The 24,078-nt window shown below is 46.4% G+C and overlaps 1 protein-coding gene across 2 annotated transcripts; it reads right to left on the bottom strand.

Moving 5' to 3' along the window:
- Positions 1–881: 881 nt before the first annotated feature.
- SALL4 (spalt like transcription factor 4) lies at positions 882–17,525 on the bottom strand. 2 transcript variants are annotated; one of them, XM_032605850.1, is made up of 4 exons: positions 17,396–17,525; positions 5,311–7,647; positions 4,192–4,472; positions 882–1,671 (listed from the first exon to the last, which is right to left on the bottom strand). In XM_032605850.1, exons 1-4 carry the CDS (start codon positions 17,523–17,525, stop codon positions 1,252–1,254), a joined length of 3,168 nt encoding a protein of 1,055 aa, XP_032461741.1. In that variant the 3' UTR covers positions 882–1,251. The 2 variants fall into 2 exon arrangements, with proteins under 2 accessions (XP_032461741.1, XP_032461742.1); XM_032605851.1 differs by having other exon boundaries at positions 6,628–7,647.
- Between the last annotated feature and the right edge of the window lie 6,553 nt (positions 17,526–24,078).

The raw sequence follows: 24,078 nt of genomic DNA, 5'->3' as shown, positions 1-24,078 counted from the left end.
GAGTAACACTTCATCGTCTGTGTAATATCACATATACAAAAGGGGGATTAAGAAAAGAAGAATCACAACATGTTGAACTTCCAGCTGCTCCCACCAATACATCAACTCTTAGGTTTACGACAGGGCCTAGGAACACTTCAGCGGTCATCAAATAAGAAAATAGAGACTATAGCTACAAAAATAACACATGAATGAGGTAGATAAATTAAAGCTTTCACATCCAGGACTTGCCTGTTCCAACTTGGTAGCCTTCATGCAATACTCAGAAAAAGAAAAATCTTCATAATTACTTGGCATATGTCACAATCAAGGAACTTCTGGTACAAATTAGTATAAGAAGTTATTAGTATATAATAAGACATGCCCTTCCTGTGAGTTTGTTTCTTCAAGAACGGACACCCAGCTCTTCAGAGTAGGCACCGGTGAACTAAATTAGGTCACCTGAGATTCCCTGCTCAGGTGCTCACCTCTCCTGGTTTTGGGAAGAAGAAGGGCATCTGGAAAGCATAGGGAGGACACCTTGGCACTCTTGGGGCTCCAACTGAACTGTATTTAAATAAGCAGCAACACACACACCGACTTTCTAAGGACTAAAATCTGTCCACTTGAGGGCATTCTACTTAAGGTTCCAAGGTTGAAAAAAAATTTGGAATTCTACAACCTCGGCTTTAAAAAAAAAAAAGTACATTCAAAAAAGAAAAGAAAAATGGGTGTAGGGTTGGGAGAATACCAAACAGGTCCCTAAACAGACGACAGACCTTGTCCATTTACCCGCATACAGTCACCGCAGAAGTAAGTATACAGTACCCACCCACCCCTCCCCCCACCCCCCAAACAGGCAAAACAGTTGTCTTCTCCATGGTGGTTCAACACCTTCCAACTTGAAATAGGTGACAGTCTTTGGAAACAGTTACTCTAGGTTGTACAAAGGTTTTATGTATATAGTTTGTTGCAAGTAACAAAACTACTTTGCAAGACCCGCTTCTTTCCAAAATTAAAAAAAAAAAAATACTAGTCTATATTTTAGTATGAATTTTTTTTTTTGATTTTTCTTTTTTGTTTGTTTTTGCAAAGCAGCATAGCAACATTGTGATTGTAGGATGTGCCTGAGGTTGTGGTCACAACTGTAAACATTATTTGCACATCAGGAAGAAAACTGGAGGAGATGGGGTCTTTAAGAAAAACAAACAAAAAAGGGACAGTTCTAGAGAGGTCACTGCACTGCTCCTTCGACGTGCGTTCTCCTGTAGCTTAGCTGACGGCGATCTTGTTTTCCTCCAGGAAGTGAGGGAACTGGTGTTTGGGGACGCTGTCGGCAGCTCCTGGCTTCTCCACCTCGGCACTGATGGCCGACTGGGAGCCATCCATCTTGGAGGTAGCGGTGTTAGTCACCACGGAGCTGGCCCCCAGCGACACCGGGAGGGTGGGAATGCCACCACTCTGGATCACAGAGATTTCGTTGGTCTTCATGGCCAGACCACCATTGAGCATGGTGGTGTACTGATTCCACACAACAGGGTCCACGTTCACCGAAGGGGCCAGGATTTCCTTGGGAAATATCTCGGGGACCCTCTTTCCGTCCGTTCCTAATAGAGCCATGGTGTTCTCGATGGCCAGCTTCCTGCCACGGCGTGCCGAGCTATTGTTGGCCCCATGCGTCATATAATGGACCTGTGGGAAGAGGGACAGAAAGGTTTCCACCAAAACAGAGATGGGACTGCATGTGGGCAAACCAAAGTCAAGTCTGCCTATGGGTTTGGTCTATCTAACCTTATATTTTAAAATTAGATGTCATTATTAAAAAAATCCAGATATCGGGCTTCCCTGGTGACGCAGTGGTTAAGAATCCGCCTGTCAATACAGGAGATATGGGTTCCAGTCCTGGTCCGGGAAGATCCCACACGCCACGGAGCAACTAAGCCCATGCACCACAACTACTGAGCCCGCGCTCTGGAGCCCACGTGCCACAACTACCGAAGCCCATGCACCTAGAGTCTGTGCTCCGCCACAAGAGAATCCACCGCAGTGAGAAGCCTGCGCACCGCAACAAAGAGTAGCCCCCGCTCGCCGCAACTAAAGAAAAGCCCTGGTGCAGCGACGAAGACCCAATGCACCCAAAATAAATAAATTTATTTAAAAAAAAAAAAATACAGATACCTATTCTCTTGGGGGAGAAAAAAAATCAGATCATCTGGCAACCATGGATCTACATTCCTGCCTAGAGGCAAGTAAGGGCAACCGAGGTGGGGAATACACACTCCAATTTTCCCCATACCACTGCTCACATGTACAGTTTTGTCGACACCTACTACACAGCAGCGTTGTTTCAAGTGCTAGGGCTACAACTTGTGAACACACAAACTTACAGGTAACAAATGGTACGGAACTTAACACATACAGACACGGAGTACAAGTAAAACGGGAATATCTGTAAGACCAGTAGGTTACATCAATGTCAATATCCTGGTTATTATTTATTCTATAGTTGTGCAAAATTCTATCACTGGGAGAAACTAGCAAAGTGGGTAAGCATCTCTGTATGACTTCTCCCTCTGCATGAATCGACAATTACTTGAATAAAAATTTGAGTTAAAGGGCTTCCCTGGTGGCGCAGTGGTTGAGAGTCCGCCTGCCGACGCAGGGGACACGGGTTCGTGCCCCGGTCCGGGAGGATCCCACATGCCGCGGAGTGGCTGGGCCCGTGAGCCATGGCCGCTGAGCCTGCGCGTCCGGAGCCTGTGCTCCGCAACAGGAGAGGCCACAACAGTGAGAGGCCCGCGTACCACAAAAAAAAAGAAAATTTGAGTTTAAAAAATAATCTTTGAACAAAACAGACCCTGGCCTGATGGAGCTGACATCCTAAATACATAGTGTGTCAACAAGAGTCATCACTGCTGTAGAGAAAAATAAGCCTAGTTGGGAAGGTTACAAGAGGCCACGGGGAATGAATGTTATTTCATCTATGGTAGCAGACAAGGCAAGGACTCTTCTCAAGAGGAAAGAGATCCTACCACTTACTGCTGCTTCGACCTGGCCAGCCTCCTATCTGCAATTATGTTCCTGGTCTGGTTTTTGAGCTCTCAAATCCCTTTCTTTATGAAGAAAGAGTTGAAGAACGTGATGGGTCCTGCGTTTCAAGCATTCTCACGTCACTTCACTGATATGCTTAGAAGTCAGCAGTTATCCCAGCGGGCTCAGACGTCACTTGCTCTTCATCACTCCGAGAAATTACTAAGATGTTCCTGGCATCACGTGAAACACTCATACAACTCAATTAATCTCTAAGCGACCCTGAGGTCATTACCATGATCCCCATGCCTGAGAAACCGAGGGACAGGAGCCACCTGCCCAAAGCCACTTACGCAGCAACAGCAGCTCCAAACCTTGCCCAGATTGATTCCAAGGCCCCTGAATAAATTTACGCTTTGTATTTCTGGAAGTTGGGATTACAGGTTAGATTACTTCCATGTTCCTCCCCTGACATTTCTGCCACCTAGACTAAAATATTAAGAGAATATAGTTTTTTTAATAAGTACTTTTAATTTCTAACATGACATGAGGTCTTCTAGGTCAACTTTAAGATGAAGTTTCAACCTTCATTCTCATTACAAAGAATTCAACTAGTCTACTCACTGGGGAGCTAGTTAGAGAAAAGAGGTCCAGAGAAACACGCCTGGAACAAAGTAGAGGCAGGACCATGAGGGAAACCCAGGTTTCCCATCCTGTGTCCTTACACAGGCCACTTTCGATCCTTACATGGGACAGTCTCCCAGGTAATATCTTAGGTGGAACCAACTTATCCTAACAATAGACACACGACATTCTTTGGAAGAACCCAGCTATTCAGTCTCAAAGAAAGGCCGATAAACCTGGAGGCTTTCTTCCTTTAACTCCAGTGGCACTATATCTATGTTTAACTCGTGGTATTTATTTCAACCTAGCAGGCCAGGAAAACAAAAACCAACGTACAGGGTGGTCATCAAGTCTGAAAGCACAGGCAAATCCGTAAAGGATTTATCGACACTACATTACAACACGTGACAAACATCATCTGTGTTTCCAGACTTGAACGATTTCATGCAGGCACTGACAATGAGAATCCCAGCTTCAGAGATGTTGTAATGTGAGAAAGTCTCTTTCTTCTTTTTTCTGTTTTTTCTTTTTTGACTGCACTGCGAGGCTTGAACTCACCTTCAAGTTGCCTTTGGTGGTAAAAGCTCGCCCACAAATGTTACACACGAAAGGCTTCTCCCCGGTGTGAGTCCGCTCGTGAATCTGAAGTGCGCTGGCAGATGAGAAGTTCTTCCCGCACCTTGTGCAGCCGTGCTGCTTGGCCTGTCGTCGGGGCTGGATGGCTAGCAAAGGTGTCACGCCCGGGGACATGGTCGCGGGACCAACGAACGCACCAGGAACTTCAACTTTGACATAGGCTGGCTGGGCTCGGATAAATGTCGGTGGGCCAGTGCTCCGACCTGGTGTGCACAGAAAAAAAAAATCCCAAATTATCATCCTACAGTCATTCATTCTTCAATCCAAAAAGAAAGGAGCTTTGACCGCAACTGCCCCACCGTTTGACAGCCTGCAAATAGCGTTCAGGAAATTGACACCTTGGAAGCAGCTTTCCTTTTACTTGTTTATCTGCACGGAGAGTGACTCCAGCACTTCAGAGAAGGTTACTATTTTGGCTTTAAAGGTATCAGCAACAGTCACAGGCAATGCAATTCCAAGTTCAAATTCCTGCATTCAGTTACTTTTATAAAGTAAGCCCTGACACTATCTTTCTGATTCTACGATGTTGCTATTCCCCCATTTTTGCCATTAATGCCGTCAATAGGCACCCCATTTATGTGGGGTGCTTTTAAAATAGGTTAGATTCTTTTCTCTCCCTCAAGGGTTATTAATTTGTGAACTTTACATAAGGCAGTGAGATTTCAGAATCAAAGAACTATGGCTTATCTCACTGGCCAAAAAGCAATGCCCACTTTCTCAAATACTCTTCTACTGGAGCATTTACTTAGGATTACCCATGTTGCCCTCACAGGGCTCAAACACAAAAATAAAAACCCACCAAAAGTAAGTACGCTGTCCACACCCAGCTTGCAAGAACCGTCGTAAACAAAAGCATGTCTCTACTACGACAGAGGTAGTTATTATTGCCCTCTATCCAGAAGTACCCACAGAAAGGCTAATCGCCCTACAGGGGAGCTATTTCACATATACCACACTCTCCATCTGTCAAGTTCAACCCAGGTTCCTTTTGGATGACTCTGTGCCCAGAATGGACCTAAGTTAAATCCAAAGCTCTATCACCTTCCGTCTCAGTGCGGCTGTTCTCGGAGCTGTCCACTTTGCCACCGGTATCAGGAGACTTGGATTTGACACTCTCCGCTTGGCTATTGGCTGGGGAGACTGCCTGGAAGGACGTGGTCTCCAGGACATCTGGACTTCGGCTCGGATACTCCTGGTCCCCCATCACTGAGGAGGAAGAGTCGTTGGTCAAGCCATCACTCTCCACGGAACCATTTTCTCGGCTGCTCTGTCGCTGCAGGACAAGACCAGTGAGACCCATCTTCCCTGGGGCATCTAGGGAAGCCACCGAGGCCAGCCCTAGAGTAGGTGATGCCGAGTGGATGCTGGGAAGGGGCATGGGGACCTTCGAGGAGCTGCCAGGGGCCTCCTGGGAGCAGACTTCATCTACATCGATGCTCTCGACATCATCAGGACAGACAACGCTCGTACTGCCATTTTCACTGACCGCCATTGGCTCGGGACCCGTAAAGTCACAGGGATTCTCCGGCAGAGGCGCGTTGGGAATCTGGCCGCCCATGTGCATCCGGATGTGCTGCTGCAACATGACCGCGTTGGTAAACTTCTTCTGGCAGATGGGGCACGAATGCTGCGTCTTTATGGACGTGTTGGTCCGGTGCACCCCGAGGTGCGTCTTCAGGTTGCCTTTGGTGGAGAAGGCTCGACCACAGATCCTACACTGGAACGGCCTCTCCCCGGTGTGGGTGCGGTAATGCATCTTGAGGGAACTTTGGCAGCTTAAGACACGGTGGCATATGAGACATTCGTTGGGGTCAGTGGTGGCCTTGTCGATGTTCTCCACCAGCTGCTGCAATTTCAGGGTCTCTGACCCCGGCTCGGGTGTCCCACTCCCTTGGAAGCCACCAACCCTCGGGGAGTTATGGTTGGGCCCCACCCCAGGTAGGATGGATCCATCCTCACTTTCCGGAGAAGGCCCGGGCTGCAGGTCGTTGGGCAATGGGCCACCCATGAGGTCCTTGGAGTTAGTCCCCGAAGAGAGATTCTGAGATAGCCCTACATTGGGGGTCCCCGTCGCAAGGACGGGTTTGCTGTCTAAGGAGAGCCCGGGTTCATCTACGGGGACAGGGCCAGAGAGCACGTAGGGAAGGCCACTGCCCGCCGCCATCTTGTCGTGGAACTCGGCAAACAGCTGCGGGTTTGCCTTCACCTGGGGATGTCGATGAAAGTGCACCTTGAGGTTGCCCTTGGTGGTGAAGCGGTGGCCGCAGACAGAGCACACGAAGGGTCTCTCTCCGGTGTGGGAGCGGAGGTGGATCTGCAAGGAGCTATCAGTCCCAAAAACCTTGCTACAGTACTTACACTTGTGCTTGTAGAGGACCTCGTCCTTGGGTTTGACATCTACCGGGGAGACACTCGGTGGCTTCCCTTTCCCTTTCTTGGACGGGTCTAACGCCACCGCGGAGAAGGGGCTCTGGAAGAGCACAGAGCCTGGGGCCTGAGGTAACAACGCCCCCGGGAGACGCGACAGGACGTTGGGGAGCACCCGGGTCCCATCTGGCTTCAGGGCGAAGGGCGTCAGCCCTGGGGACACGGAGCTGGCAGCAGAAGGGATGCTGGTGTGAGGTAGCTTGGCTGGCTTCAAGGTGTCCAGGGGCAAAGCCGGGCTCCCCGCCTTCTGGCTGAGCAGAGCCACAGCCGCCGAAACCTGCTGGGACACGTGGCCGCCCAGCGTCTTCAGGGAGTCAGCTCCGGCCACGCCGGTGGAGTGGAGGGCGTGGGAGGCCCACAGGTTCACCTGCACGCGGATCTGCTCCGTGAGCTGGATTTGCTGGAGCTGCTGCTGCTGCAGACACAGGATCTGCTCGAGGACCCAGGGGATGCTGCTGGCGCCGGGCAGCGGGGCGGGGGGCGCGTCTGCACCCCGCTGGTTCACGGCCGCCTTGGTGCCCCGTAGTGCTTGAAACGTGACGTTGGTGTTGGCCACTTTGCCTTTGGGTAAATAGCTTATGTCCTGGGGTGTGGGTGGCAGGGCGGCCTCCGTCTTTAAGTACACGATGGACTCTGCCCCCGGCTTCTCCCTCGTGTCCCCTGAGCTGCCACCGTCCTCTCTGTGACCGTCCTTCCTGCTTGGGCTGCGTGGCTGGTGGCTCAGCACAGCCCCGGAGAAGTCTTCTGAAGGCACCGGCCCCTCGCTGTCGTTCATGATGAGGACAGGTGGATTTTTAGTGCAATTCTTCTTATGGTCTAAGAACTCCGAGAAACTGAAGAACTCGGCACAGCATTTCTCACAGATGTGAGTCTCCTCCCGCCGAGGCCTCTTTATCCCTGCTCCGTCCACGTTCACGTCATCGCCACTCCCTGGGGGGTTCATTGGAGTACCTGTGACAAGAGAGAAAAAGCTAAGAACTCTACCCAAGAAAGGATGTGGAGTGATTTCTTGGGAAAAACCACAGCTCACAGTCCAGAGGTCTTCGTGATCTGTGTCCCAACACGCACAAAACTGTGTAAGGGAACAAGGCATCCAAAGAGTCTCAAGTGAACCAATCACTTAGGTAGTGGGGGTCAAATCATAACCCCCCAAAATGTCCAATCCTAACCCCTGCACCTGTGCAAGCGACCTTCTTTGGGGCAGGGGGGGGAAATCTTTGCAATTGTAATTAGGGTGGGTCCGAAGCCCAGTATCTGGTGTCCTTAAGGAGAAAAGAAAGGGACATGAGACAGAATAAGGCCATGTGAAGCCAACGCAGGAGTTACGTGGCTTTTATAAGCCAAGGACGGCTGGAAGCCAACAAAAGGTAGGGAGGAGGCCTGGTACAGACTCACCCTCAGAGGCTCCAAAAGGAACCCTGCAACTCCTAAATTTCAGCTGTCCACCCTCCAGAACTGTGAGAATAAATCTGTCTTAAACCGTCTAGTCTGTGCCAACTTATTAAGGCAGCCCTGGGAAACGCATACAATTCATTAAAATAATCCCCTTGGAGCTCTGGCCCTCACCCAGCTGAGAGCTGGCTTGAAAGGCAAATGGATCTCATGCCACCATAAAATGATGTTGGAAACCTGCTCAATTCATGGCCGCTCATCTCCATCCTGGGCCCATCGAAAGTGAAATTGCAGTAAGTCACTCATTCAGACAATGTGGTAAGTGTACCTTCCCACCAGGGACAATGAAAGGTTAAAGGTGCTAAAAATTAATAAGAAAAAACACACTGAAAAAAAAGGAAAGATTGCATGTCCAAGAAAAAAAACTTCACTGACCTTCCTGATTACGAAAAACCTACAGAAATGCCTTAACAGGACATTAAAGGATTAATAAGCCATTAAACAAAGAAAGAAGCCCAAGAAAGGAAGGAAGGGATGGGAATGATGGATTTTATTCCTTCCTCACCTTCCGTTTGCAACTTCTACTCTGTTACACAAAAGTCAACCAACCGTCCTATTCTGGGTAGTTCTATTCCTGAAAATGAGTGGTCCCTGGACTTCTTTTGCAGTTGGGTCCTATTTCCTTCACAGTGACTGCTAGTCTGCACATCACAATGCCTGTCGGGGGACTGTGCTTTTTAGCCAGATGCCTGAGTCCTGGCAGGTGGAGAACCTCTAAGCTACTTTATTTTTCTCATTTCCTGCCTCACCTATTATATGTACACCTTACCACTGAGAAGTCATATAGGCACACCTCAGACCCAGCAACTCCAGGTGCGCAGATCCAAACCACAGACATTTGCACACGTATACAAAGATCCATGGAGAGGACTTCCCTGGTGGCGCAGTGGTTAAGAATCCACCTGCCAGCACAGGGGACGCGGGCCGGGAAGATCCCACATGCTGCAGAGCAACGAAGTCCGTGCGCCACAACTACTGAAGGCTGCACTCCACAACAAGAGAAGCCACCACAACGAGTAGCCCCCGCTCGCCGCAACTAGAGAAAGCCTGCGTGCGGCAACAAAGACCCAACACAGCCAAATATAAATAAACTTATTTTTTTAAAAAAATCCATGGAGGAAGAGGGATTTTTTCACAGAAATGTTTAGAGCCACAAAAGAGGGGGGAAAAAAATAAAGGTAAATTTTGGTTTACCCACAGTACAAAAACGACGCAGAATTTCCGTACATCCTGACATGGAGACAGAAGTTAGGTGGAAGTAGGTTACAGAATAGTTTGTAAGGTGTGACCATTTTTGTTTAAAACAAATCCGATTTGAAATGTACAAATGCATGGGGGTAAGGCCAGGCAGTATCCACTTATCTTTTAAATAAAATGATCACTTTGTAAAGCCAACTAACCCATTTTGCCTCAATTCCTTGGGTGATTACATTTCCCAACAGCATGGGTTTTTGACTGAGGAGTCAGTCAACAATTTGGGGAGGGGCTGATCTTGCAACAAAGTGTATTTCTCTTGAGAAAGATCTATACTTTCCATCAGATTTTCAAACACTGGTTCTTTTACATTTCCATAGCACGGCCTTAATAAATTGACTTAATTTTTCCTAATTTCAGACTAAATAATCATCAGAAGTTCTGCAAGGTGTATGCGGGTCGGGGGTGAGCCAAGAGAAAGCAAACAGGTCAGGATCAATCCATGGAAAACAGGTTTGATGTGGTGGGCTTACCCCTCGGGATTTCTACTGAATGTGTAAAATCATGACAACCACGTAAGTTAGATGCCTGTGTTAAGTGACGTGATTAATTTAACAAATGTTTGCTGAGTGCTGACCGTGAGCCTGGCGCCATCCTATGACCTGAAAGTGCAGATCCTGTACGTAGTCAGTTAACATCAGTTTCTCCACCTTTTCTATTTCGGTGGCTTATCTGGTTACCTGGGCAACTAGGGCTGCTGAACACAATAAGCCTTGTACCAGTCATTTAAAGCCTCACTCATTTAACAATACTTCTCGCCTCCTACTGAGTACAAGGCAGGGGCTAGGGGGGTGATAAAATGATGAGCAGCCTAATAGCCTCCTGTAGTCCAGACTAGAACCTCCAGGTGCCCTGGGCTCCATACTATACCCATCCAACCCTATTTAACATCAGCCCCATTTACAGATGAGGAAAACAGACTTGGATGTAATGTGCCTTATACCCAAGGCAACACAACGAAAAATCTAGTCATAGGTAACTTTTGAGCACTTACTATGTACCAGGTGTAATTTACATGTTATTAACAACTCTTGAGCTAGAGACTATCATATTTAACAGAGGGGGAAACTGAGGCACAGAGGACATTAACTTCCCCAAGGTAGGGCATGTGGTAAACTGCGGAGCCAACATTAAAACCAAGGCACGCAGGACCCAGACTGTCCCTTTGAACTCTTCCTTGATACCCTTCCTCCTAAGCATATGTTTCTTCTGTTGAGACTGGCAACTATCTTTCCTCTCACAGAAACCCCAGGAGGAACAGGAAAGCTTGAGGGGTCAGGTTTGGGGGTGTGGGGAGGTTAACTTAGGACATAATACACCCCTACTACTTCCATGTGGAGTGTAGCAGGTAGGTACCTCCTTCCTTCCGGCTCCACAACTGCTCCAAAGCAATAGAATTTCCAAGAATCAAGTTAAATACATTCACCAATTCCCAGAATCCTTAAGATAGTACCTATTGGTACACCTTCCCAAGACTTCTAATGCGGTGTTTGCTGGGGTGTGTTGTTAAACCGGCACAATCCTTCTGGAAGTGCAATTCTGGCAATTATGTGTCAAGAACTTCAGAAGTAGAACTTAAAGAGCTTCTCTTGGGAGGGAAATACACCAGTAGGCTGGTACCTATAAATACATACAACTTCTTCAGAGCACAGTCCACCAACATCATCATTTTTGTGTAATTCTCCTTCCACCCAGCAATTCCCTTGTTAGGAGTTTACTTTCTGTGATACCAGGATACAGGTTTCATAGTAACAAACAACCTAAACGAAAAAGGATGCACTCTGGTCCATCAGTACGGTTCTGATTGAATAAATCAGGGTACACGAAAATGATGACTACTTTGTAGCCTTCAAAAATAAAGTAGATCTTTATTATATATGCTTGATCTGTAAGACAACCGCCCAAGACTGATTTCAAGAGGAAAAAAAGTGTAGAGAACAGGATGTATAGATCCTTTTTGTGTCTGGGGATAAAGATATAAGTATGTACGTGGGAAACTTTTGAAATAATAGATGCTGTGGCTGGTCCCTGCCTCTTGGAGCACAGGCCTGGGGTAGAAGAGAAACTTTAAAATGTATACACTTTTGGGACTTGCCTGGCGGTGCAGTGGTTAAGACTCCACACTTCCAATGCAGGGGACGCAGGTTCGATCCCTGGTCAGGGAGGCACATGCCGTGCAGTGTGACCACAGAAAAAAAATAAATAAATGTATACACTTCTGTACTTTGGCTTCTTTTTTTTTTTTTTGGCTTCTTTTTAATTAGCAATGTTACACCCCTTTTCTCAGCCATTCTACTTCTGGAAATCTCTAACAAAGCTCATGTACAAATGCTTGTTAAGGGCCAAAGCAAAACTACTACCATCCTCCACAAACTGCAACAAAGTACTCACTTCAGACTCCTACACCTTAACTCACTTATCTTCGTAGCCACGTAAACAAGCATCTTTGTTCCCAATTCGCAAACATGGAAACTAAGGCTCAGAAATAAGTGCCTCAAGGTGCCGTGCTGGTAAAACACAAGGGCAGGGACTATAGCCTTAAATACTATTGAAGAAGAGAACTGAAGCTAGTGGCCCGATTTATAATTGTTTCTTCTAGAGCAGTTTCTTGAACTTTTTTTCATTTTACCCCTCTAGGAAGGGTTTTAAAGCTTTTTCTTCCTAACCACCACCCCCCCCCCCGCCAAATTTTAATACCACCAATATACTATATTATCTGTTTATGCACTATGGTCCTTTGGAAGGCCACAAACCTTAACTGTAACATCAATAAACATTTTTGGCCCCCCCCAAAAAAACCCAATTTTCACCCCCTTGGGGACAATATTCCCTTACTGACAATGCAGATTTTAAAGGAGATAACTCTTTAAACTGGGGCTGATGAAATTAGACAGGAAAAAAAAGATGGCAACCTTATTTTCACTCAGCTGAATTAAAACTTAACACTTCTTTCAATTATGAGCGTGGGGAACATACCTCAGCGGTATTTGCAGAACCCATGCCTATGTCATCAACAGAAAGCAGGTATTTTCCTGTGATGTCAATGCGGTTGCATTACTGGAAATTCTGGTTACCTGACTGACTGCTAGATCTCCTTTATTGTGTTCATAAAGAAGCACATGTTACTTTTACTAAGTGTTATCTCAATGCAATTTATTTCCTTGGTATTTCTATGTATCTTATTGTATGCATTTAAATACATTCTGATGAGAAGGGGTGAATGTGGCACAAAAAAGGTTAAGCTCCCTGCCCTAGAAGGATCCAACAGTTCCCAAGAGTGATTTACAGCTTGAATACCAGCTTGCCTGCACTGTATACACAGGCTTGCCTCTTCTGTAGCCTCCAAGCAGTACCGGCAACATCCCACTTGAGTCTTCAAACAGCAGGAGCTCTGTTTGCTGGTGCAGTAAAAAGTACTTCGACATTCAGACCACCACTGGCAAATACTGAAAGCGTATTTGCCAAAGAGTAAGACGACTCTGTCATGAACAATTGCTGGGTATGCTTAAGTTAACCCTTCCCAAAAGGAAAAAGCAAAGTTCAGAGGGATTACACAGCAACTAGATCTTCCATCCTTCTACCCCACCCCCACTCCGAATTTTAGGAATGTTATCTCTCAGCATCTAGTTATCCAATAAGTTGGAAGAATGCAGTAAACCCAGCAGGGGGCTTAGATTCAATCACTGCCAAATGGATAGAAAATACTCTTACTATTGTATAGGAAGAAAGCTCATCTGCCAGAGGCCAATCAAATTCTGGAGCCGGTGAAAATGCTTAAGACACAAACCTGTGTATCTCGAGGAAAGCATTATGCCTCAAGCTTATCTCCCCCCCCATTCCTATATTAAAAGAAGGACAATGAGCATATTATCTAGAGTACATAAACATCTTCTACCCCACCCCCACCGGCAGGATAACTGCTTACCAAAAAACAAAAGGAAATTGAGATGTCCTTAAATACTGAACCAGTTCAAAGAAACTGGTTTACCAGTTTAATTTTACATCTGAATTCAGCAATCCTGGGAAACACTTTAAGGAACAAGCCCTTAACTCAATTTGTAGGTGGCAAATTAGAGCAGTAATTAACTTTCTATTTAATTAAGGTACAAAAAAAATTTGTTCCAAATGGTCTTGGATCAAAATTCAAGTCTGCTGAAAAGGAAGAAGTAAAAGAATCAAAGTCTCTTTGTGCTATAAGGTGTGCGAGCTCTGCTATTTACGCTGTAGAGATACGTCCCATATTGCCTCAACTGGAGCTCATCTTTTAAGCAATTTGTAAACTCCATGAAGGCAGGAGCTTTTGCTGCCTCCTTCCCCAGATCCCCCTATAACAAAGCCTTTCATAGACTTGAAATCTAGAAAAAAAAAAAAATAGATGGCAACGATCAGAGATGCAGTTCTTACATGGATTTAGAGCTTTAAAAAGTTTTTAGATGCTTTTTTAAACAATCAAAAGCACAATAGGTTAAGGATGATGAAAAAGGGAATATCTTGAACTCTTCCCATCATTTTTTCCAGGGCAGTAAAGCCCAGAGCACCAAATGCAAACTCTGCTTTATTTTCGACTTGCTTCCCAGGACCTCTTATTCTAAAGCCTGCAGAGGCACATCTCAAAAATTAAGAGAGGAGGAGAGATAACACTCAACCAGCTGAACACTCACCATAGCTCCCTCATCTGATAGAAAATCCCATCCCATAACCAACTCTTCTAAAACCACGATAAACACAGTTTCTTGGATTTAGAGCAAGGCTCAAATCAAACAGGACAAGGCAACCCTGGGCAAGCCACTGCAACCAGGAGTTAAAGTTTACTCTAAAATGAGTAAAAATGAGGATTACAGATAATGTCGTTGAGGTCCCCAGCCTGGTGTCTGGCACACAGTAGGCTACAGATAAAACTGCAGAATTATCTCAACTTGGCAGTTCAGTGCTGTCTTGGCACAATAAAAAATAAAACATTGTTATTTTGAACAAAATTAATTACTGATCACGTTTCCAGCACACAGTGGGTCTTGTATAGTGGAAACTATCTAAATAAACAGCATGCTTCATCTCCATGGTACACAGGAAGAACCCAAAAGCTCAGAAATCAAGGTTACACAGCTGAAAGTCATACAACCAGATTGGAATGCACACCTCACTCTAAAATCTTACCAAAACCTAACTTCATTTAAAAAGAGGAAGCATTAACTCTATCCCTCCCTCCCAAGATGGCTCCCCAACTCCCCACCGTGAGGAAGGCTGCAGAGGCTTGAAGGACCAACTAGCATTGACTTGTGCAATTTCTTTTTGACGGAACAAAAGCGGTGTGGGCAAGTTGTAGCCCCTTTCAGAAACTCAGATGGAAACACAGAAAGTCAGCCTGCAACATTAACTAACGCTTCGATCAACAAGATTTCCCTCTCCCTCTATTAAAATATAAGCTCCCAAGTGCCCTATTCTCAGAATCCTTACCGCCAATGTAGGTCATTTCAGTTTAGAAACTGGGGCTAGGCAGTTATTTGAAATTTGGGAATCTTAATCGTTGATGGCTGTAATCCAGTTTAGCACAAAGGGCATTTGAAACTCTTTTGAGAAAATGCTAATTTTCCTGTATGTAGCCTGAGTCCCCTGACCACCTGCAGATTTTCTGATCTAATTTTTTGCCGTACTTCATTTTCCTCCCTCAAAAAGTACATTCTTTATAAGTGGGTCTCAAATTGGCTTTGCAAAATAAGACCAGTCTAAACTGGATTTTTAAAATGATACATGCAGGCCGCTCAAATACAAAATGCATCAGTTAAAATGTACTACTTGGGAAAACTACCTTCTGTCCCATCGTGGCAACTGGGGGACTCTGCAAACACATTCGAGGATCGAAGAATTCTTTCCAAGAATTCCAAAGACTTGGCAAAGAAAACCCGGCACTGCCAGGGATAGCTCAAGCAACCGACTGGAGTCCCTAGCCTAGCCCAGCCCAGCGCTCTCCATCCCCCTGCCCCAGCCTGTCCCACCCATCAGGTGTGAGCCGGTACCTGCGAAGGGACCCGCCTCTCAGCAAAGGGCGAGGTTCCAGGCTGGGCCTCCAGGGGGCGCCCGCGCGCAGCTCGGCCGTCCACTCCAACCCAAGCGATCAATAGCAACTCCCCCTCCCAAATCGTGGAGGGAGCGCACAGCCAGGCCCGCGATCCTAACCAGCTCGGGTTAACTGATTGCAAACTCCAGCTAGCGTTAATTTAAGAAGCTCCCCCTAAGGTGCCAAACACCACCAAAAGCCCCACTTCAGCGCGCCCACCCAAAATGAAGCGGGTAGGGGGAAGGGGAGGTCAGAGCAGGACCAGGGGAGGGGTCAGAGCCAGGAGCTCGCCCCTCCTCTCGGGAGGAAGCGGGCGGGCAGAGGGTTAACCCTTTTGTTCCAGGTGGGCCAGGCGACGAAGCCTCTCCATTCTCCCCCGCACTCCCCCTCCCAAGGCACAAAGAGAGTCCACCCTCCTCCGACCTTGGGTGCACGCTGCCCTGACCATCGGACGCCCGAAAACGCACAGCCGCCCCCTCGGTCAAGCAGATCTCTTTAATTTGCCCTGGAAAAATTTTATTTGAGGGGAAATAGGGATTTACATTATATTATAAATTTAGGAAATTTACCACATTCCCTCCCCGAAATAAAAGGTACGGTAACCAAAACGTAGAAACCGTTTTCCCATCGGAGTTGTAGCTCGGAGTCGGGTTGCCGCGCACACCCCCATCACGGGCTGGGAAATTAGAAAGCAGGCGGCGAGAGGAGAGAAGCCACCAACAAGGCCCAAGAGGACGTTAAAAACGCCCCCTCCCCCCACGCGTACGCGAAAAACTTATCAGGCGACAATTTGGCGGGCCAGGACGGAGGGGAGATAGTGGGAAATCGACTGGCTCCTAAAGCCCCCTGGGTTACATGATTAGGAAGAGAGGAGTTTGCTTGGCCGCTCCCTACCGGGCTGGGGGTCCAGAACTCCTCCAGACCCTCAAGACGCGCAGCAAGGAAGCGTGGGCCGGGTCAGCCCCCGGAGCTCGCCCTGGCCACGACCGCCCAGTCCTGGCCCGACCTCTCCCCTCTGGCCCCCGGGGCGCGCGTTTGGAAAGCCGGGCGCCCTAGAAAGGGCACGCAAAACGCCAGGCCGGTGCACCCCAGCGGGGCTGCTGTGCGCCCGCGACCCCCGCCCCTGGGGGCCCACACCCCTCCCGCCGGCCGCGGTTTATTTTTAGGAAGTCGGAAATCAAAGATGGCTGGAGGTCAGGCCCCGAAAGGTTAGGGCGAAGATCGGCAGGCGGCGTAGCCCCGGGAGAAAAGAGGAAAACCAAAAAAGAAATTTTTTTAAAAAAGGAAAATACTGTGCTCTTCTCCTCCACCTCTTCGGGCCCTCCAATCCCCTCCGCAGCGCTGGTGGCCCGCACCCCAGCTCCTGGGGGTGGGGAGAGGTCGCGCCCCCTCCCCCCTCTTGGCCCGGGAGGGGCGCGTGCAACAGATCGTGCTCCCCCGGGAGGTCTTCCTAGGGTGCGCCCCTTCCCCAGCCTCCTACAAAGACCCTAACGGGTGAGGGAAAGAGTGGGGACCCCCGGGGTCTTTCTTTTAAAAAGCAGCGCCAGGGAGGGAGGAGGGGAGCCTAAGTTACAAGTGGGGGGGAGGCTACCAGTGAGGGGAGTGGAACCAGTTACGAGAGGGGCAGAGGACAAGGAGAAGGGAACCTTTCAGGAATGAGGGACACAGGAGAGGCTGGGGGTCAATTTCACAATAAGAGCGAGACCCGGGGGTGAAACTTACACAAGAGGGGAGAAGCGATTAAAGGGGAGAAGTGTAAAATTAACGAGGGTGGGGGTGGGGAATGAGGCTGCCGCTCTCCTCTGGAACTGAGCCCCCAGATCTCGGTTCCCCAGTCTGCGGTGGAAGCCGTTGGGTCCCCGAAGTCCGCGCCTTCGAGGGTCCCGCGAACGTCCCGGAAACTGCCCGCCCGGGGCGTGCGCCCCCAGCCCCACTCACCCGGCTCCCCCGCCGCCGGCGCCGCTGCGGCCGCATCTGCAAACTCCGGGGCCGGCTGCTGCGGCTGCTGCTCGCCCTGGTCCTCCTCCGAGTTGATGTGTTGGGGTTTCGCCTGCTTGCGCCTCGACATGGTGCGAGCATCGGGGCGCCTGGAGAGCCGCGGTTATTTGCCCACTCCGCCACAAATTCCTGGAGTTCGGAAATTTACCCCCCTTCGGCCGGAACGCGCATGTCCCAGTAATTATTATTATCAATAATGCATTGCGATTTATCATGAGCCCTGACAGCTGATTGGCCTGGGTCCAAGACCTCAGAGATCATTTAAATAAGACCTCATTGATCAGGGAGGGGCGAGGCATTCTGGGCTTTGTAGTCCGGCCCTACAAGCGACAAAGGCGTGTTCATCGGGGGAGAGCAACTAATTAGCATCCGGGCTCAGATTGGCTGGATCGTGGACGAAATCCGAGGGGGACCCATCCTCGCTTCAGCTATCTGAATCCTCGGAGAGAAAAAGAAAAATGATTGTGTATTTACTAAAAACTTGGAGCTTCCGTAACAGTTTTGGAACGAGCGTATTTGGTAGTGTGCTCCAAAAATTACTTTTGTAAGGCTGATATCCTCGCAAGCCGGGGAGGAAGGTCTTTTCAGTGAAATATTTTGGCTCAGTGTTTACATCTACCAAAAAACAAAAACAAAACAAAACAAAAAACTGAGATTTGACCCGTGTCCCCTCCCATCTCCTTTTTCACTGAAATGTTTAAATTGAGTCTGGAGGTATCTGAAGAATGGTAAATGGTGGTATATTCAACCTTCCCACCCCATTTCAACTCTTAAGGTGGCCTTCAAATTTCAGATTACCCCCTCACCATGATTTATTTCCTTTGAATGCTAAGTAATAACCTCCAGGATTCATACACAAAAGGTTTGGTTTACTGTCACAGTGCAGACCTTGATTTTTGGTTTGGGTTTTGGGTTTTTTTCTTTAATTTAAAATGACTGGATACTAAATATAGAAAAGGTAGATTAAAAGCAAGTATAGTCAGAGATAATATCAAAACAAGAAGCGACTGCACTTTTTCCCCACAAGCCATAAATGTCTGATAACATCATTTTATTACTGAGACAATCCTCTTACATCTCCCATGGATCAGCAATGGGCGTTGTCATAGTAACTGGGTGTTGCCAAACTAATCATTATCGGAATTTTTTGCAATATGGACTTTACTGTGGAAAAGATGTGTAGTTCAAAGTGATTGCATCATCCCGACATGCAGCTGCCTGGAATTTTCTAAAAGTGTGTATGTGTGTATAATATTATATGTATACACACCTCTACAGTAAATCTCTCTGTATTTTATTCCATTAACTGCCTTGCATGATGTAAATGCTCAATAAATGTTGAATAAATGATGAACTCTTCAGCCTTCTAAGTCTGATTGGTGTTTCCCTGGTGCCTCTGGGCATGCGTCTGTATTTAGCATTTACTTCATTGTAGGGAACTGTGCAATTATAGACGCTCCTCCACGTTGTGCATTGCATTTTCTCGATTAGTTATTCATCAGCTTCCCGGCTTGTTAGAGTTTCTGGTAAGCTCATCGGGAACGCAAGCAAAATAGAATGCTAAACTGATAAAGATGTTCACCTGGGTGTTTGGACAACCCAAGGCAGAAAATAAATCGGCTTCATCATCTTTTTGATACTCATGGCCATCAATAAAACTTACTGAAGGAAAGAAGGTTAACCTCCAATTTTTGACTCTTTGTTTGAAAATGCTTGGCATTGTTTTAAGTCCCCTAAACCAAAAAAGAGAGAATTACAGTCAACAGCCCAAGTTGGAAAAGTAAGAATTTGGTTTAATAATACATGGAAGCTGTTTAGAATTCTCATACTGAGTAAAAAAGCCAATTAACACCTGCCTCACTGACTAATCTGCTTATATTCCCAACACCTTTTCTGGGTGAGGTAGTGTGGTAGATGTAATTTACCAATCTAAATGCATGTGCACTAGGTTTACAGCTCAAGAAATGTTAGTGGTTTAAGGAAAACTTAATTGAAGATATAGTTGTTTATACTTATTTTAGTTGGTGATAGTGAAAACACGATGCCGTTTCTGCTCAGAACAAGGTATTAAAATTATGCCACTTGAGTCTCCAAGTGATAATAATAATAATTCATTGAGCTCCTGGTATGTACCACAGGCTGCACTAAATGCACACTTTCTCCTTTTATCTTCCAAGAGAGGTTGGCATTGTTTTGTCCATTTTGAAGATGAGGAAACTGAGGTTTAAGGACATGAAATAACTTAATTAGGAAGTGGATGCGCTCAATCCCTAAGCCCGATTTCAAAATTCTTTCATCGCATCCCAATGATTGTCGTTCAGTGGTAGCTGAATATGGACAAGATAGCTAAACAAGTAAAAATTGTGGTAAAAGAAAGCATATGTTAAATTAAGCCTGTCCTGAAAAATCCACAGTCTGTGGAAATAACTTGTACGGAGAAAGTCAAAGAGAAGTTTTCCCCAAAGGAAAACCTTCCATGAATATTATATTAAGAAAAGAAAGGCACAGGACACTTTTTGAATCTACTTCCAACTGATGAGCCAGGAGCTAGTAAGCCGGCGGTGAAGTAAGACCCTAGAACAAAGAGGGTGGGGGGGAGTAAATGGCGCACGGCAGGGCAGAAGGCCAGTCCCTAATCCACGGTAATTTTTTGGATGATTTAATATTCCCTAAAACCAAAAGACCTGGCTGTGATCAGAGTCAGGGGGGAAAAAAAGATCATTGTAAAGGATGGTATTAAACTCTGTAATGCCTTTGGTTAGGTGACTGGGTTTATGTATAATCCAGTCCTTCTCACTGTTTGCCCGGGGCAGAAATTGTCGGGAAATCGACTTCCTGTTATATCTTTCCTCAAGCAGTCTATGAACATTGAGGCTTTACTGTGTCTAAGGGTATCTGGGATACATAATCCCATTTCAGCTTCATTAAAATCCTTTCTTATTCCCATTTCATCCATGGCAAAACAAACTCAAAGCTCCCATCAGCGCCTCATGGGTACTAACAGTCGTAGTATGAATTCAGGAACTTTCCAGTTAAGGGTATAGGTCTCTGTGGAACTCAGACCTTCCAACTCTGTCCACAAAATCCCACCTCTGCTCTGTTCTGCAAGGAACTTTCTTCCCTTCTACTCTTTACGCCTCTTCACCTGCCCACTTCCACTAAGCCTCCAGTCTCAGTTCAAATTTTTCTTCCTAAAACCGGCGTTTTCTCATCCAAATTAGAACGGTCTCACCTATTAGTGTCGATTTCTAGAAGTTCTTTCCTTTTATAGCATAGTTCAAAGTTTATAATTATAGACTGAATTGTCTATGTATTTATCACTTTTCACACTGCAGGTTCCACAAGGGCAGACACCTTCACCACTATGTCCTTAGCACTTAGCCACGGTAACAGAACACAGAAGTCACAATAAATGAATTTGGAGAATGACTTTGGAGACCTGAATATAAACTAGAGTATTAAGGGACTTCCCTGGTAGCTCAGTGGATAAGACTCCACACTCCCAATACAGGGGGCCTGGGTTCGATCCCTGGTCAGGGAACTAGATCCCACATGCATGCCACAACTAAGAGTTCACATGCCTGCATGCCACAACTAAGGAGCCCACGAGCCGCAACTAAGATCCAGCACAACCAAATAAATATTTAAAATAAAATAAAATAGAGTATTAAAAGGCAACTACCGTTGGTGGAAATGTAAAATGGTGCAACCGTTGTGGAAAATAGTATGGCAGTTTCTTTAAAAAAATTAAACGTAGAATTACGGTAGGATCCAGCATTTCCACTTCTGGATATACATCTGAAAGAACTGAAAGCAGGGACATGAAGAGATACTTGTTCACCCAAATCCATAGCAGCATTATTCACAAGAGCTAAAAGGTGGACATAACCCAAGAGTCCATCAACAAACGAATGGATAAACAAAATGTGGTGTATACATACAATGGAATATTATTCAGCCTTAAAAATGAAAGAAATTCTGGGACTTCCCTGGTGATGCAGTGGTTAAGACTCCACGCCCCCCCAAGGCAGGGGGCCCGGGTTCGATCCCTGGTCAGGGAACTAGATCCCACAGACATGCTGCAACGAAGAATTCACATGCCTCAGGTAAGGAGTCAGCGAGCCACAGCTAAGACCTGGCGCAACCAAATAAATAAATATTTTTTTAAAAAATGAAAGAAACTCTGACTTGCTACAGCCTAGATGAACCTGGAAGACATCGTGCTAAGGGAAATAAGCCAGTCACAAGAAACACAAATGCTGTGTGATTCCGCTTCTATGAGGCACCCAGAGAAGCCAGATTCGTGGAGGTAGAAATTAGAGGGGTGATTGCCAGGAGCTGGGTGCAGGGGAAAACGGGGAGTTACTGTCCAATGGGGGGAGTTTCAGTTTTGCACAATGGAAGGAGCTCTGGAGATTTTGCACAATCATGTGAATGCTCTTCATACCACTGAAGAGTTCACTTAAAGATGGTTAAATGGCAAAATTTTATGTTATGCGTATTTTACCACAATTGGGGAAAAAAGGCAATTACAGACTGATGGTTGCCTAACTATATACATTTATTAAAAATCACTGAAATGTACACTTATAATGGGTGAATTTTATGAGATGTACAGTGTATCTAATGAAGTTGTTTTTGGTCAGGAGAGCCTTCATCAAAAAGTCTACAAATAATAAATGCTGGAGAGGGTGTGGAGAAAAGGGAACCCTCATACACTGTTGGTGAGAATGTAAATTGATACAGCCACTAGGGAGAACAGTATGGAGGTTCCTTAAACAACTGAAAATAGAACTACCATACGACCCAGCAATCCCACTACTGGGCATATACCCTGAGAAAACCATAATTCAAAAAGAGTCATGTACCACAATGTTCATTGCAGCTCTATTTACAGTAGCCAGGACATGGAAGCAACCTAAGTGTCCATCAACAGATGAATGGATAAAGAAGATGTGGCACATCTATACAATGGAATATTACTCAGCCATAAAAAGAAACGAAATTGAGTTATTTGTAGTGAGGTGGATGGACCTAGGGTCTGTCATACAGAGTGAAGTAAGTCAGAAAGAGAAAAACAAATACTGTACGCTAACACATATATATGGAATCTAAAACAAAAAAAAATGGTCATGAAGAACCTGGGGCAAGATAGGAATAAAGACACAGACCTACTAGAGAATGGACTTGAGGACACGGGGAGGGGGAAGGGACGAAGCTGGGACGAAGTGGGAGAGTGGCATGGACATATCTACACTACCAAATGTAAAACAGATAGCTAGTGGGAAGCAGCCGCATAGCACAAGAAGATCAGTTCGGTGCTTTGTGACCACCTAGAGGGGTAGGATAGTGAGGGTGGGAGGGAGGGAGACGCAAGAGGGAAGAGATATGGGGATATATGTATATGTATAACTGATTCACTTTGTTATAAAGCAGAAACTAACGCACCATTGTAAAGCAATTATACTCCAATAAAAATGTTAAAAAAAAAAACGCAATTACGAGGAGTTCCCTGGTGGTCCAGTGGTTAGGACTTGCAGCTTTCACTACCAGGGCCCAGGTTCAATCCCTGGTCGGGAGCCTAATATCCCACAAGCCACGCGGCCAAAAAAAAAAAAAAGGCAATTAGATATTTGGTTGTCCCTATAATTGAAAGGGCCATAATTACGTGTGGTTTTTTTTCTTATGTGGGATTCCTAGAATCTTAAGCTTGAAGAAACTGAAATGGCAAGGCTGGTGTCCGTAAATAATGTCCTGCCGCTGCAAAAGTATTGCCCCTTTGGGTCTCTAATTATTCATGCCAGGAAATGGTCAAGTGGACCGATGTGGTAACTGCTGCTGCTTTAATTTGGGAAATACACAGTTTGGATTCGGGAAGTATAAAGAGTGGCTTTTTTCTCAACATGGCCCAACCTCTTGGAGGCTATGGACTCATCGATTTGATATCTGCCTGCCTCAAAGAGAAGGCTTTATATGTCTGGAAACAGCTGCTCAAATCTAGAGATTTAGAAGTTGAGCTAAAATTGCTTCAGAAATCATGCTTGTAATTCACTGGGAGTGCTTTCTTATGGGGCCAAACGTCCACTTTTCTGAGTGTCCTGGCCCACAGCCCTTCTACTGGGATGATTTATAATTGCAAAGTCTGGCTAATTGCAATCATCACCACTTAACTGATGATACCGCCTCCTCGTGCTTTTTTTTTTTGCGGTACGCGGGCCTCTCACTGTTGTGGCCCCTCCCGTTGCAGAGCACAGGCTCCGGACGTGCAGGCTCAGCGGCCATGGCTCACGGACCCAGCCGCTCCGCGGCATGTGGGATCTTCCCAGACCGGGGCACGAACCCGCGTCCCCTACATCGGCAGGCGGACTCTCAACCACTGCGCCACCAGAGAAGGCCCCGCCTCCTCGTTTTGATATCTCTCTGCTTGTTGCCATTTTATCACTCCCAAATTGGTACTGAACAATTTCTAGCTCCAATTAGTCTTGCCGGTTAATAGACCCCCTGATACGTTGAAGTCCACAACTGTGTACTCAAAAAGAGAAAAAAAACTATTCCAGCAAGTTCATTGAAACAGGAATGAATTTCCAGAAATGAGAATTTCTCCTGCAGTTTCTTCAGTTGAA

This window comes from Phocoena sinus, chromosome 15 (assembly GCF_008692025.1).
Source record: "Phocoena sinus isolate mPhoSin1 chromosome 15, mPhoSin1.pri, whole genome shotgun sequence".
Lineage (NCBI taxonomy): Eukaryota > Metazoa > Chordata > Mammalia > Artiodactyla > Phocoenidae > Phocoena > Phocoena sinus.
This window is presented reverse-complemented; position numbering and strand designations above follow the sequence as displayed.